The following is a 14,108-nucleotide window of genomic DNA, read 5'->3' on the forward strand; positions in this document are numbered from 1 at the left end:
TGCTTCGACAAGAGAAAAAGCCCTTAGGAAGGATATAATTACTTATTTACCTGGAGTTAGAGGAGTGGCGAAACATGCAAAAACTCCTGTAGAATGCTGGAGTTTATTTATTTCCGACGGTATTCTAGATACAATAGTTGAATTTGCAAACAATGTATTGAAAATGTTACATACACCTGAGAAAGATCGGCACGACCCACAGATAAAACTAAAAAAGGCTTTATTGGGCCTATTGTATTTGGCAGAATGTTTTAAAGGTGCTAGACTAACAATCTTGAAGAATTGTGGGATAGAAAAGGGTGTGGAGTAGAGAAATGTTCTGGTTGACAATGTCCCTGGGAAGGTCTCGTTTTTTGCTTCGTATGTTAAATTTTGATGGTAAGGAAATAGCGAGGAATACGAAAAGCCCACGATAAACTTAAGAACTTGCTCCGATAAGAATCTTTTTTGATGAATTTGTTACGAATTGCAAACACCATTATACAGTTGGGAGTTGCGTTACGATCGATGAAAAATTGGAGGCGTTTAGGGGACGATGTAGTTTCCGCCAGTACTTCCCAAAAAGCCTAATAAATACGGCCTTAAGATATTTGCACTAGTCGACTCGAAGATGTATTACACGTGTAATTTTCACATAGTCAGTGTGTTCACCTTCAACTCTGACATTTGCTGTCTGATTCCAGTAAAGATTTCTAATTATTTTCAGATCTTCGTTGTTAATTTCTGTTTCTTTTAGTATTTGCATCATCTTGGCGTACTATACTCGATCAAACACTTTCTTTAATCAACCAGACATGCGTATACGTCGAAGCTGACATCTCTGCATCTCTGAAATAAGACTTGTGCTGAGAACAAAGCCTATCTAATACCAACAGCATTTGTGAACCCGAACTGGTTGGGGGAAATTTGACTTTCACACAGCTTGTAGATTCTCGTATGAATTATCTTTAGGTACAATTTTAGAGAATCTACGACAAAAGGACGCGGAAAACAGGACGCGAGACCAAAGGACGCGGAAAAAAGGACGCGCGAAAAAAGGACGCGTGGAAAAAAGGACGCATATTATTAATGAATTACTAGAAATAGTTTATTTTAATTGACATTAGCCATTACCCCCTTTTTATCCCCATATGTTATTACAGAAAATAATTCTACCTAACCTAAAATCGGTTACGGTAAGAGTAAAAAGTGAAAAATAATTATATGAAAAAAACTTGCCCTCACATTTTATCGAGGCTTAGGACTAAAATATCTTAAGTAAAATAATAAATACTAATATAATGTTGATTCAAGATTTCTGGTATTGAAACAGGTTAGATTCCATATTATCAGAATTATGTATGGGATTAGAAACACCCAAGTACCAGCCCAGTAAGGGGTCTAATGAGGGTTTAACGCGAACCGGAAGGTTGGTAAATTCCGCAGGTAATGTTAAGAATGTAAATAGAAACGATTAGTAAGAAAATAAAACTTTCTAATTGTTTGATAATTGTTTTTAAGAAATGAATATTACAAAAGGTCCGATATAACAAAACATCATTAACCAAATTGTTTATATAGGGGAAACTTGTCGCGGTAGGTAATTTATTCTGTTCTTAACAAGAAAACATTTTACTAATTGATATCAGTCTGTTAAGAAGGTGTTAGCGTTTGTGAAAAGCCAAAAAGGCAACAACTTGTTACTTTATAATGGATTTCTCCATAAAAAAGAGCGAGTGATTGGAAGTGTGCTACTTATAATAAGTGCAAATGTACAGGAAGAGTGCATACCGTTGTGGATGAAATTACAAAATCCACAGAACATAATCACGTTGCAGACATGGCAAAGATTGAAGCAAAAGAAGCTTGTAACCGGATGAAAGAAGTTGCACAACAACTGGAACACTCCACCCAAGGTGTAGTAAGTGAAATTTCTCAAGGACTTTCCTTAGCTGCTACGGCACAACTTCCATCAGTGTCGTCGTTAAAAAAAACTGTGCAAAGAGTTCGGAACGAGCTAGGAGGTACGCCCGCAAATGCGAGAAATATAGAAGAAGTTGTGCTTCCTGAAGAATATAAAACAACTACAGGCGGTGAGCTATTTCTATTATTTGATAGCGGGCCAGAAGAAGAACGTATTTTGTTATTTTCAACACAAAGAAATTTAAGATTTGTGGAACAATGCGATCATTGGTATGCCGATGGAACATTGAACTCAGCACCACCATTGTTTTCTCAAATATACACAATTCATGGAGTGCGATACAGTAATGTAATCCCGACTGTATTTGCACTTCTAACGAACAAAACACAAGAGACTTATACACGTGTTTTTCAGCAACTAAAGGTGTTGAATCCGGCCTTGCGCCCTCTAACAATAATGATGGACTTTGAAAGAGCGGCAATGAATGCTGCACAAACTGAGTTCCCAAATGTGAGAATCCGCGGATGTTTTTTTCATTTCTCGCAGTGTATGTGGCGCCATATTCAAAGTGCTGGATTGCAACGTAGATATATTGAGAATCCTGACTTCGCCCTTCACCTAAGACAACTGACAGCTCTTGCGTTTGTTCCAGACAACCATGTAGTCAGAGTGTACGAGGAGTTGCTCAATAGCGATTTTTATATACAAAATAAAGAACTACTAGTGCCGCTGATTAATTACTTTGAAGACACTTGGATAGGGAGATTAGCTAGAAGAGGAAATCGAAGACAACCCCTTTTTCCAGCAAATGTATGGAATTGTTACGATTTGGCAGACCAAGTTATACCTCGAACTAATAATGCTGTCGAAGGATGGCACAACAGCTTTTCTTCTCTTCTCAATAGTGCACATCCGAATATTTGGAAATTTATTAATTCTCTAAAAAAAGAATATGATTTAAATGTTTTGAAAATAGAGCAGTACATTTCGGGCAATGTACCTCCACGCAAAAGAAAATATCAAGATACAGCAAACAGGATAAGGGCTATTGTTGCCGATTATGCTGACAGGCCAACTTTAGAATATTTGAGAGGCATTGCTCACAATTTTCAGTTGCAAACATAAAAAAATACAAAAAAAATTAATATCAAAAATAAAACAAAAAAAAAATAAAATGACAAACAAATTCCAAAAAAAGAAAAAAATTAAAAAAAAAAAAATTAAAAAAAAACTTGGAAACACGCCAGCTTCTGCTGCCAGTCCTAAGCCTGGATAAAGTGTGAAGGCAAGTTTTTTTCATATAAGTATTTTTCACTTTTTACTTTTACCGTAACCGATTTTAGGTTAGGTAGAATCATTTTCTGTAATTATATATAGGAGATAAACGGGGGTAATTGCTATTGTCAATTAAAATAAACTATTTATAGTATTTCATTAATAATATGCGTCCTTTTTTCCACGCGTCCTTTTTTCCACGCGTCCTTTTTTCGCGCGTCCTTTTTTATGCGTCCTTTTGTCGGTATACCAATTTTAGAAGATGACTCATGAGGTATAGTACGGTAATCTTCGCATTTTTTGGCTCCTGGTTTGTTTGGAAGTGCAATAAACTCAGATTTCAGCCATTCTGTTAGTATTTCTCCAGAGTTGTATATGTTGTTGAATATCTTTGCGATTATTGCTATTGATTTGTTGTCCATTAGTTTGAGTAGTTCTGCTTGTATATTATCAGGACCTGCCGCTTTGCCATCCTTTAACTGTGTTATTGCGGAATAAACTTCCTGCTGTACTATTCTTGGTCCATTATTTACCTCTTCTTCTAGCTCAAAGGTGTTATCTCTTTGGTCTTCAAATAGTTTTTCTAGATATTCTTTCGACGTTCTTATTTTACTCTGTTTGTCCAAGATGATGTTTCCGTCAGAATTAGTTATGTTTCCTTTCTGCCTTCGTCTTAGTCCCCCTGTGACAAATTAAAACAAGTATATTATCACCTTGTTGCATCTGTGATAAGAACTGTATGCAAAATGTACGAGCTAATGTTTTTTGAATTACTACAAGTCTTCGAAGTAAATTGATTCGAAAAGGCATTCTTTCTTGTTTAGCAAAACACTTCGACTATTATGTCATCTATATCACAGATATCTATCAAAAGTTTGTGACGAGAAGCAAAGTGCCCACAAAATGACACAATTTCAATATTTTCACGAGAAAATAGCGAATTTAGTGTAAACATAAGAATATAACCGTATCATTCTTTGCAATTCTTCTCTTTAAGGTGAAAGCAATGTTACTATCGTTAAGTCTGTTTCATTATTAACTGTATATGAATAAATTTTCACATCGTGTATTACATAATGCCAATCATTGTTTGAAATTTAATAATGTTTTAGAAAGAATTGTTACAAACCAGTTGCAGAGACATTCTTCTCAGTTCATTACAAGGAAGCTGACATTTAAGAACTTACGAGGTGCAGACAAGGAGAAAGAAAAAATTTCAGCGTTGTCAGAGCTAACAAAGTCTTTATAGAAGCCTTTTTTATTATTTTTCTGTTGTAAAAGTATACTAACATATGCAAATAATTCATCAACTAACAGAAATATTATGTCTAGTTTATTGGATCTTAACAGACAAGAACTGAAGAAGGTAAAAAAAATGATAAATGGATAGTGTCTACAGAGGAAACACCTCTAATATAGGTAGAGTAAACGAAGCATAATGCACGAATTGCGAAATGGAGGAAGAAACTGCCATACACGGCCCTTACGAATGGGAAATGCTTGGTGACCTGAAGCGGTATATATCGACAAAAAAGCGTTGAACCACAATAAGAAAAATACTGGCTTTAAACAGGAACACAAGATTGCTTGGTGAAGTTTAAAGAAAAGAGCAAGGGTTTGATTTCATAAGAGGAATCCACGTCAAGTGCATCTAAACATATATATCATCACAAGTCATTTATCGTGTAATACACCTCTAGCAGGTGGGCGTGGTGGAAGATTCTACCTGCCGTACGCTGTACGGAAAAGACTGTTTTTAATTTTTTGGACAAAGCAACACTTTTTGACAGATTCAGGTTTCATATGTAGGAATCTGGACCGTTCAAGGTACTCTCCTGTGAGCAGACAATCCTACATCCTCGAGCAGTGTTGGATGTGATCCCAGGTCTACGTAGGTCATATTCCTTAGAAAAAGAATCATTTTAAAGTAGGTATCTATTTTGTGAGTATAAGGTAAGACACTTGGGTGCACTTCGACCTTTGACCACATTTTTTGGTGGATGCGACTGTGATGAAGAGCGGCTCTGATGGTGGTCTGATCGTGTATTGTCACGTTTTATGTCGACGTCTGAACAACATCAGACACGTTCAGAACATATCAGAGGTACATTCGCCAAAAATGGGGTCAAAGGTCAAAGTGCACTCAAGTGTCTTACCTTCTACTTTTGTGAGGGAACCATTTTATTCTTTTATTATTGTATCACCCTTTAGTTTTTTATCCAACTAAATGTCGCTCCGAGACATTGGGAATCTAAGAGAAATACAATTGGCATTATACGGGCGTACTGCCCAGCTCGATTTGTTTAAAAATCGTGGGAACAACTAATAACGACATTAAAAATGAAAAAAGTGATTGAGACAGAACAGGAAGGATATATTATATCAAACGATTCAACCGCTGATATAAATGAAATAGTGTCTGAAAGACCATGCTTGAAGAGTACCGAACTGAACGTGCCTTCGAGAACGTTGGGGATAAGCTTGAGTGAAGACAAACCCAGCAACAAACGGAGATAAAGTTAGGCACAAAATGCGTAAATGACCGTGATGGAAGCAGAAAAGTAAGGAGAGAAACAGAACAAAGGTGAAAATAGATCAAACGCAAGCACTGATATCGAAGTCAGCAGAAGCGTCTTCTCGGCTACACAGCCGGGAAGATCTGACCAGGCTGTGTAGCCTACTGTCTTTGAGAAAGTGAAGTTTAATGGTATGAACTGACTAGAGATAGTAATACCCTATTACCATGTGTATAAAGGAAGGAGGAAAAGGCTACACTGGGATTGAGTGTACTGGGACAGTAGTCTCATTTAAGGAGAATTCTCAAATCGGGGAAGTGTCTACCGGCATGGCAACGTGCAGTAACATGAAAAATAAGTTGTGTGTGAGTGGAGAAGAAAACTAGAGGGGAGAACTGGATGCTTATGGTGAAAGCAGAAGAAAAGACTCTGAAACACTACAATGTGACAAGATTGGTTGAAAGGAAGGGAAGATAGAAAACGGCTGTGACAATTTCACTAGATTTAAGTTGATCGAGAGTGTGAAAGAAGATGCAGAGTACATTTGTTCTCCTGGGAGAGATCAAATATGAACAAACAACCAAGAGTGGGAGAAGAGGCTGTGTTAATTAAGCGAGAGGAAAGCAGAAGAGGCTACTCTTAAGCAGATTTCCTTGGATCCTTACGGGCTGGTATCAATGCGGAAGTTATCGGCATAGGGAATAGGTCTCTGAACAAAACCCGTTCTGGAGATCTGCTGTTTACACGTAGGGTTTCTAACGTACTGAGTATAACAGACAAAGAGATATGAATCTAGGAACTATTGAATCAGAACTAAGAGTGTCTATCAAGAATACTTTTAGTTAGTTACTGTACTGAAGAGGAGCTAATAACAAACGGAAGTACCCTTATTGAATGGATGAAAAATCCCCAAAAGTCTTATTTAAGTTAAACCAAAACTTTAACCGGAGCTATGTACGTAGCTGACAATGGACGTGGGATGTTAAGATTTCTGTTATCTTCAATGATATTCTGTGAATTATATTATTCTAAGAAAACAGTCTGTAAAGATTTTATTACAGGCGTTTTATAATTGAAAACACATGGTTTAATCCTGTACAACGTAAAAAATATTTTACTGAACATGACAAATTTGTAATAATTACAGAAAAAGGTATAAAATGCATTTCAAGGTCATTACTATACACCTTGAACTTTGTTGTGTCGCGGAAACATTATAATTCACTTAGACAAAATACGTATTGATTGAAATTTCTTAGTGTTTCGTACTGAAAATCATTAGTCAAGAACGAGAGTGTTGTATAAGGACAATGTGTTTCCTGGGCATCCGGCTTTAAATATTTATTTTTATATTCACGTTTGTCATTTATTTCTACTATAATTTATTGGTTTTTAGTACCTTGAAAAATGATAACTATTATGAACAAGTTAACTGCTTGGAGGCCATAAGCGTAACTTTAGCAATTAGCAATAGAATATTTTTAAATCAGTTGTCACCGTCATTAAATATGTGTTTTGAAAATGTTTTAATATTATCATTAGGAGCTTCATGATAATCATCGCCAAAAAGTAAAATTAACTACCAACAGATGCAAGAACTATGAGATGGTTATATACATGGTTATATACATGGTGCTCACCAGCAGATTAACCGAAAAAAGGTAAGAAACCAAACCGATTATATGATGATTAAAGAGAGATATTGTAACACCATCAAATCAGTTAAAACATATTCAGGAGCAGATATCACATCAGACCATAACCCACTAATTGCGAATGTCACGCTTAAGCTTAAACGTATTAGAAAACCCCAAAGAACTCCAAAATTAGATGTTAGAAAACTGAAAGAAGCTGATATAAAAAACAAACTCCAACAGAAAATATACGAAAACTTTGATAAACTAGAAACACCTACGAGTAGATATTAACACTTATATGGAACGAAGAGAAAATACCAACAAAATGGCACGAAAGTGTAATAATCCTCATCCATAAAAAGGGAGTCAAAACCAAGTGCTCCAATTATAGAGGCATCTCCCTACTTAATACGACATATAAAATCTTATCAAACATCCTATTAAGTAGGCTGACACCATTTGTAGAAAATTTCATGGGGGAATACCAAGCCGGTTTCAGAAAACATAGATCGACCATAGATCAGATCTTTACTCTAAGACAGCTGCTTGAAAAGGATGGGAATTCAATAGAACTATCCATAATCTCTTCATAGATTTCCGGCAAGCGTACGACAGCATTAAAAGGGATCAGATGTGGAATGCAATGGCAGAACTTTCAGTTCCAAAAAAACTTATCCAGCTTGTTAAGTTATGTGTGAATAGCTGTAGATCCAGAGTACGGATAGGTAACAAACTCTCAGAATCTTTCGAAATAAGCAATGGCCTGAAACAAGGAGATGCGCTGTCACCTCTCCTCTTTAATATCATCCTGGAGAAAGTAGTAAGAGCAGCACACCTTAAAACAGAATTACTGACAGTAAATAGACCAAAATTACTACTAGTATACGCAGATGACATTGACATTGTGGGAAACACTGTCACCAATGTGAAGGAGACTTTTAATAAATTGGAGGTAGAGGCAAAGAAAACTGGTTTAAAGGTAAACGAAGAGAAAACCAAATACATGTGCATCAACAGACAAAAGGGACGAGATAGAATAGGGCAAAATGTGAAAATAGACCTATATAACTTTGAAAGAGTGGAGAGTTTTAAATATCTCGGAGCAACAATCACTGCAGATAACGATATCGCGGAAGAGATTAAAGGAAGAATTCAGGCAGCAAACAGATGTATGTACAGTCTCCACAATACTATTAAATCTAAAAGCCTAACACTAACATCAAAGATTAGAATATATAAAACGGTAATTAGACCGGTGCTCATGTATGGGTGTGAGACGTGGACCCTGACCAAAGAAAATGAAAGAAAACTTAGATGTTTTGAGAGGAAAATCCTCAGAAGAATCGTTGGGCCTTATCACGACATTAATAGCAACCAATACCGAATGAGAACAAATGCTGAGGTCAAGCAGATGTATAGAGCGAGCCATATAGTCCAAGAGACTAAATCCCAACGTCTTAGATGGGCTGGCCATGTCCATAGACTCCCTAATAACCGCCTTTCCAAATTAATATGGGAGAAGCCCCCACAGGAAGAAGACCCTTAGGACGTCCACGAATGCGATGGAGAGACAATATATGGTCAGATCTAAGAACAATGGGGCTGCCCACTGACCCAACTATTATGGACGACCGTTCAAGATGGAAGCAAGTTGTGCAGTCAGCCAAAACCCACCCCGGGTTGTAGTGCTACGAGAAGAAGAAGAAGAACACCTACGAGATAAACCAACAATGGGAAACATTAAAAAACTGCCTCCTCGTTCCATGCAAAGAGGTATTAAAAGAACCGATAAGAAAGAGAGACAACTGGATGACCGACGAAATGCTCGGCAGGATGGACCAAAGAAGACAAGCCAAGAACAAAGACAGTCACAATTACAAAATCATTAAAAATGAAATCAGAAAAATCAGAAAGAGGCAAAACAAACTTACTGTGAGGAAAAATGTAAAGAGATAGAAGATTTTCAGAATAAATACGACCTATTCAACCTACATAAAAAGGTTAAAGAAATGGCAGGGCTGCAAAAAGAAACCACAACACAACTCTTTTAGATAAAAATGGAAATACTGTGATAACGACTGACGCAAAGCTAAAACGATGGAAAGAATATATGGAAGAGCTCTTCGACGACGAAAGAGGAAACCTACAAGACATATCTTTCGAGGACAGAGAAACAAGTATAGAAATTACGAAGGAAGAAATATTGTATGCCCTAAAGAACACCAGAAATGGAAAAAGCCCGGAGCTAGATCAACTACCTATTGATATCCTTAAAATAACAGAAAATGAGTACATGGATGTCCTCTTAAAGCTCTTTAATGAAATTTATCAGTCGAGTGACATACTCAATGAATGGTTGACCTGAAAATTTGTTTGTCTCCGAAAAAAGAAAAATGCTAGAGAATGCACCGACCACCGCACCATAAGCCTGATGTCTCACACACTTAAAATGTTTTTAAAGATCATCTATAAACGCATTTACCAAATACTTGATATGGATATTGAAGAAACCCAATTTGGATTCCGTAGAGACGTAGGTACCCGTGAAGCTCTCTTTGCATTCAACGTACTAATCCAGAGACGCTTGGATGTGAACCAAGATATGTACGTCTGTTTCATAGATTACAACAAGGCTATCGATAAAGTCCGCCACACAGAGCTAATGGACGTTCTAAATGCAAAACAATTACAATGCAATGACCTTCGAACTATAACAAATCTATATTATAAACAGCAGGCACACATACGCATTAATGAACACACATCAGAAGAGTTCGAAATAAAAAGAGGAGTGCAACAGGGGTGTGTATTGTCACCAGTACTATTCAATGCATACTCTGAAGCAATTATGAAAAGAGCTCTTGAGGGAGAAACAGCAGGAATAAAGTCAATGGAACACCAATTAACAATATTAGATATGCGGACGATACTATCATAATAGCAGACAACCTCCAAGACTTCCAAAAGCTAATGAACAAGATAGTTGAGTATGGAGAAGAATATGGATTATCAATAAACATCAAGAAAACTAAATTTATGATGATAATTTATCAAAAACCCAAAATAATGATGAAAGCTTGACAATTAACGGCGAAACTTTTGAACAAGTTGAACACTACAATTATGTTGACACAATAATTAATCACACAAGCGATTAATCCAAAGAAATCAAAGTTCGAATAGAGAAAGCACCAACAAACTTCAATAAAATAAGAAAGGTACTTTGTGCAAGAGAACTGAAATTAGACTTGAGAGTAAGGCTGGCAACGTGTTATATTTTCTCGACTCTGCTTTACGGCATAGAAGCATGGACACTTAACGCATCGACTACTAAAAAGTTGGAAGCATTTGAACTGTGGGTGTATAGAAGAATCCTGAAGATAACATGGACCGAGCATGTAACAGACAACGAAGTCATGAGAAGAGTCAATAAAAGAATGGAAATATTGGAAACCATCAAAACACGAAAGCTGCAATACTTGGGGCATGTTATGTGTAATGAAAGATACAACATACTTCAATTAATTATACAAGGGAAAATCCAGGGCAAGAGAAGTGTAGGAAGGAGAAGAATCTCATGGTTGCCTAACTTGAGGGAATGGTACGGATACACATCAATCGAACTATTCAGAGCGGCAGCATCTAAGATCAGAATAGCCATGATGATTGCTAACCTCCGTCGCGGAGATGGCACGTAAAGAAGAAGATGCAAGAAAATGTCTCAAATTATGAAGTTACAAAGTGAATCTACAAAAATACTGAATTTTTATGCCCTGGCAACACTAACTTTTGTCAGTTGCCATCTGACGTTATAGCTACCGAGCATAGAGATTAAGAGACCAATTATTAAGTTAGTTCAAAATAAATTAAATATGCATTTTTTAGAAAATATGCTGTCTGTCAATGGAAACATATATTTAATAATAATAACATTAAAATAATTTAGTAATTTTAATATTATTAGAAAACAATAAGAATAAATTTAAAAACTAACTAGGTAATTGTAATGTACTAATTAGTTATAATGAAAGTAATAAAGAAATAAAATACTATTCCTTACATTCTTTTACAATTTTTTTACATTGGAGTACAAAATTAACCGGACACAAGATTTTTATGTATTTTTTTCATTTGTAGATAAAAACTTATTTCAACTTCATTTTTTTGATCGTTATTTTATGCCTTATGTATTAACGATAACGTTTTTTTCTTGTTTAAACCTATTTAGATTATTTTTTGCAAACAACAGCAGTTGTACACAATTTTTTTGTTATTAATGTATTAGTGTCTTAAATTAAACAGCATTATTTTAAGTTTATTTTGGTATTTTAAGTGTTTACAAGTTTGGCATTAGTGTTTTTTTATTTTCTTCTTTTCAAAAATTGCAATAACAAAATGATGACACCAGAAAAAATAGCACAGGCTGCTGCTTTACAGAAGCTCGCAGAGAAAATCGCTTTATTACATTGCAAGCCTTCACACGATCGCACATTATCAGCACCAGTATTTGTTCAACGATTAAATTATGTCCATAGAAACACAGTTTCCCTTTATACCGTTCGGATATGCTTAAATGAATATAAATTAAGGTCCAAAATACCTGTCAAGGGCCCTCTATGAACAACGGATCATCGGAATGAACACCAGATCATCGGAGCCAACGTTTACACTTTGCTCGCATATACCTTAATTGGGGTGTTAAAGAAGGGGGTGCGGTGCTCTTCAGTATCCACCAATCAAGGATACTCATCAGACGGGCCGCCTAGGATTTGGAGCATAGCTGGTGAACGTTATCAGCAAAGTTATTTTACTCCCAGAGCTCAATTTGGTGGAGGTGGTATAATGTTGTGAGCAGGTATTTCCCTAGAGCTTCATACGGGATTTTTTGTCTCCTATGAGGCTCTAGGGAATATTTGGAAGATTATGTAGTGCCATTTGCCCCATTTGTTAAAGAAAACTTTCGTCTGATGCAAGATAATGATAGTCCGCACATTGCAAGAACATGGGATTACTTGGATGAAATTGAGATTCTTTTATTACCATTTCCTCCAAGGATTCCAGACTTAAATCTAATCAAGCATGAATGGGATATTCTGGGACGACGTAATTGACGTAACCATGTTGAGTTTTGAATCAATAATAACTTGGAACAAGCATTTCGGGACCAAAGGGGAGAAAATCCCTAAGCAAGAACTTGCTGCAATAATCCGAATTATGCATGACCGAATTAGAGGCATAATTAGGGCTTGTGGAGGTAATACACCCTACTAAATATCGTTTTTTATTAACAAATTATTAAAATTTAAAATTAATTTTTGTTTCTTTGCTATTTTCAAATTTTTTGAATTTTTTATTCTTTTTATTTGTTTAATTCTTGATTTGTCATAAACTTTACTTACAAGTTTTGTGTAGTATTACATACTCAACTGGGAATATCTTAAAAGAATATCTTTTTGAAACGTCAGAAAAATCTCAGTGTCCGGTTGATTTTGCACTCCACCAGTGTATCTGTGTACATATAGAACGTCAGCTACCTCAGTAAGTTTCTGAATACCATCGTTTTTTTGACTTTCATTCTTCAGTGGCAATTATATTTTTTAAATCTACGAAATAGACTGAATAGAAAAAAGCCGCTTCCATGTTCCCCATCGTGTTCGAATTCTGATAGAAGTGGAATATTTAAATTTGTTAAAAGTTTTGTTAAAAACATTGACTTTTCTTATAAAATATTGGTTAGTTTTAGCCCATAATGTTGTTAATTAACGCAACAGTGATTAAAAATAGGCTATCTTGACTCCTAAGGGTCTACGTTGTGTTTTTTTAACCAGCTTTCTAAATATTTTTTAGGCATTTAATTTGAACTAAATTCTACGAATTTATTGTAAATGTTTATAAGCTAAAAAGTGCTATTTACTATTAAATCATTTTGTATACACTAATGTATTTTTTTAACTTTTTTTCCCCATAGGTCATTAGTATACGTCTTAACTAGGAAAATAAGACCCTGTTTATTGAGATCCATTCAGTCAAATTATCTGGACCGGCCTCAAAAATTAGCTCATTTTTCAAAAAATCTTATAAACAATTTAAATTTCGTAAAAACTATTAAACCGATCTGCTAATTAACCATCCTTGGGACACAATTCAAAAACGATAAGGCCCTAAAGTTCAGATAAATTTAAAAAAAATTTAATAAAAAATAATAAAGTTATTAACAGTATTCAAAAACAGCGATTTTGTTGTTTATTTCGCAAAACTTACCTGTACAAATAAATTATGACCTCCTGGTACGTTCTTCATGATATGTCTTTCGATTTTCTCGTTTTCCAGGATGGCCATACCTCTGTCTATCAGGATCGGAGGTGGCGTCGCTTCGAAATTCGTACGGAAATCGGGAGGAGGTTTCTGCATATCTACTGTGGTCACCTTCAGACTAATGGTTTTCAGTTCGGCCAATAAGTACAACTCCATGAAGTATTCCTGACAGAACAGGCACGCTCCTTTACGTCTGCCGTCTATTGTTGAGGCCTGAAACAAACAAAAAAAAATATATAGTAATGTAAAGTTGATGTTGATGTTGGAGAGACATTTGTCTAGAGTCCGCTCTACACAGAAAACTGACAGTACCATCGTCTAGCCCTACTAGGACTGCGCTATAATCCTTAAAGAGAATTAGCTTTATCCACACCTCCCACGTGTCGGTGATATTGTTGTATTATGGTAGAGCAAGGAACATCAGCTTTTTGTTGAAGAGTGTTTATCATCTCGCTTTATATG

At 35.8% G+C, this 14,108-nt stretch overlaps 1 protein-coding gene across 1 annotated transcript in view; it reads right to left on the reverse strand.

Moving 5' to 3' along the window:
• The window catches only part of Clic (chloride intracellular channel protein 5), a 79,568-nt gene that overhangs the window by 13,040 nt on the left and 52,420 nt on the right, over positions 1-14,108 (reverse strand). Inside the window, exon 2 of the mRNA XM_072539817.1 lies at positions 13,593-13,859. Within this exon, the coding sequence (XP_072395918.1) occupies positions 13,593-13,859 (267 nt within the window). The remainder of the gene's footprint in view (positions 1-13,592; positions 13,860-14,108) is intronic.

The sequence above is a fragment of the Diabrotica undecimpunctata genome, chromosome 8, assembly GCF_040954645.1.
Source record: "Diabrotica undecimpunctata isolate CICGRU chromosome 8, icDiaUnde3, whole genome shotgun sequence".
Taxonomy (NCBI): Eukaryota; Metazoa; Arthropoda; class Insecta; order Coleoptera; family Chrysomelidae; genus Diabrotica; species Diabrotica undecimpunctata.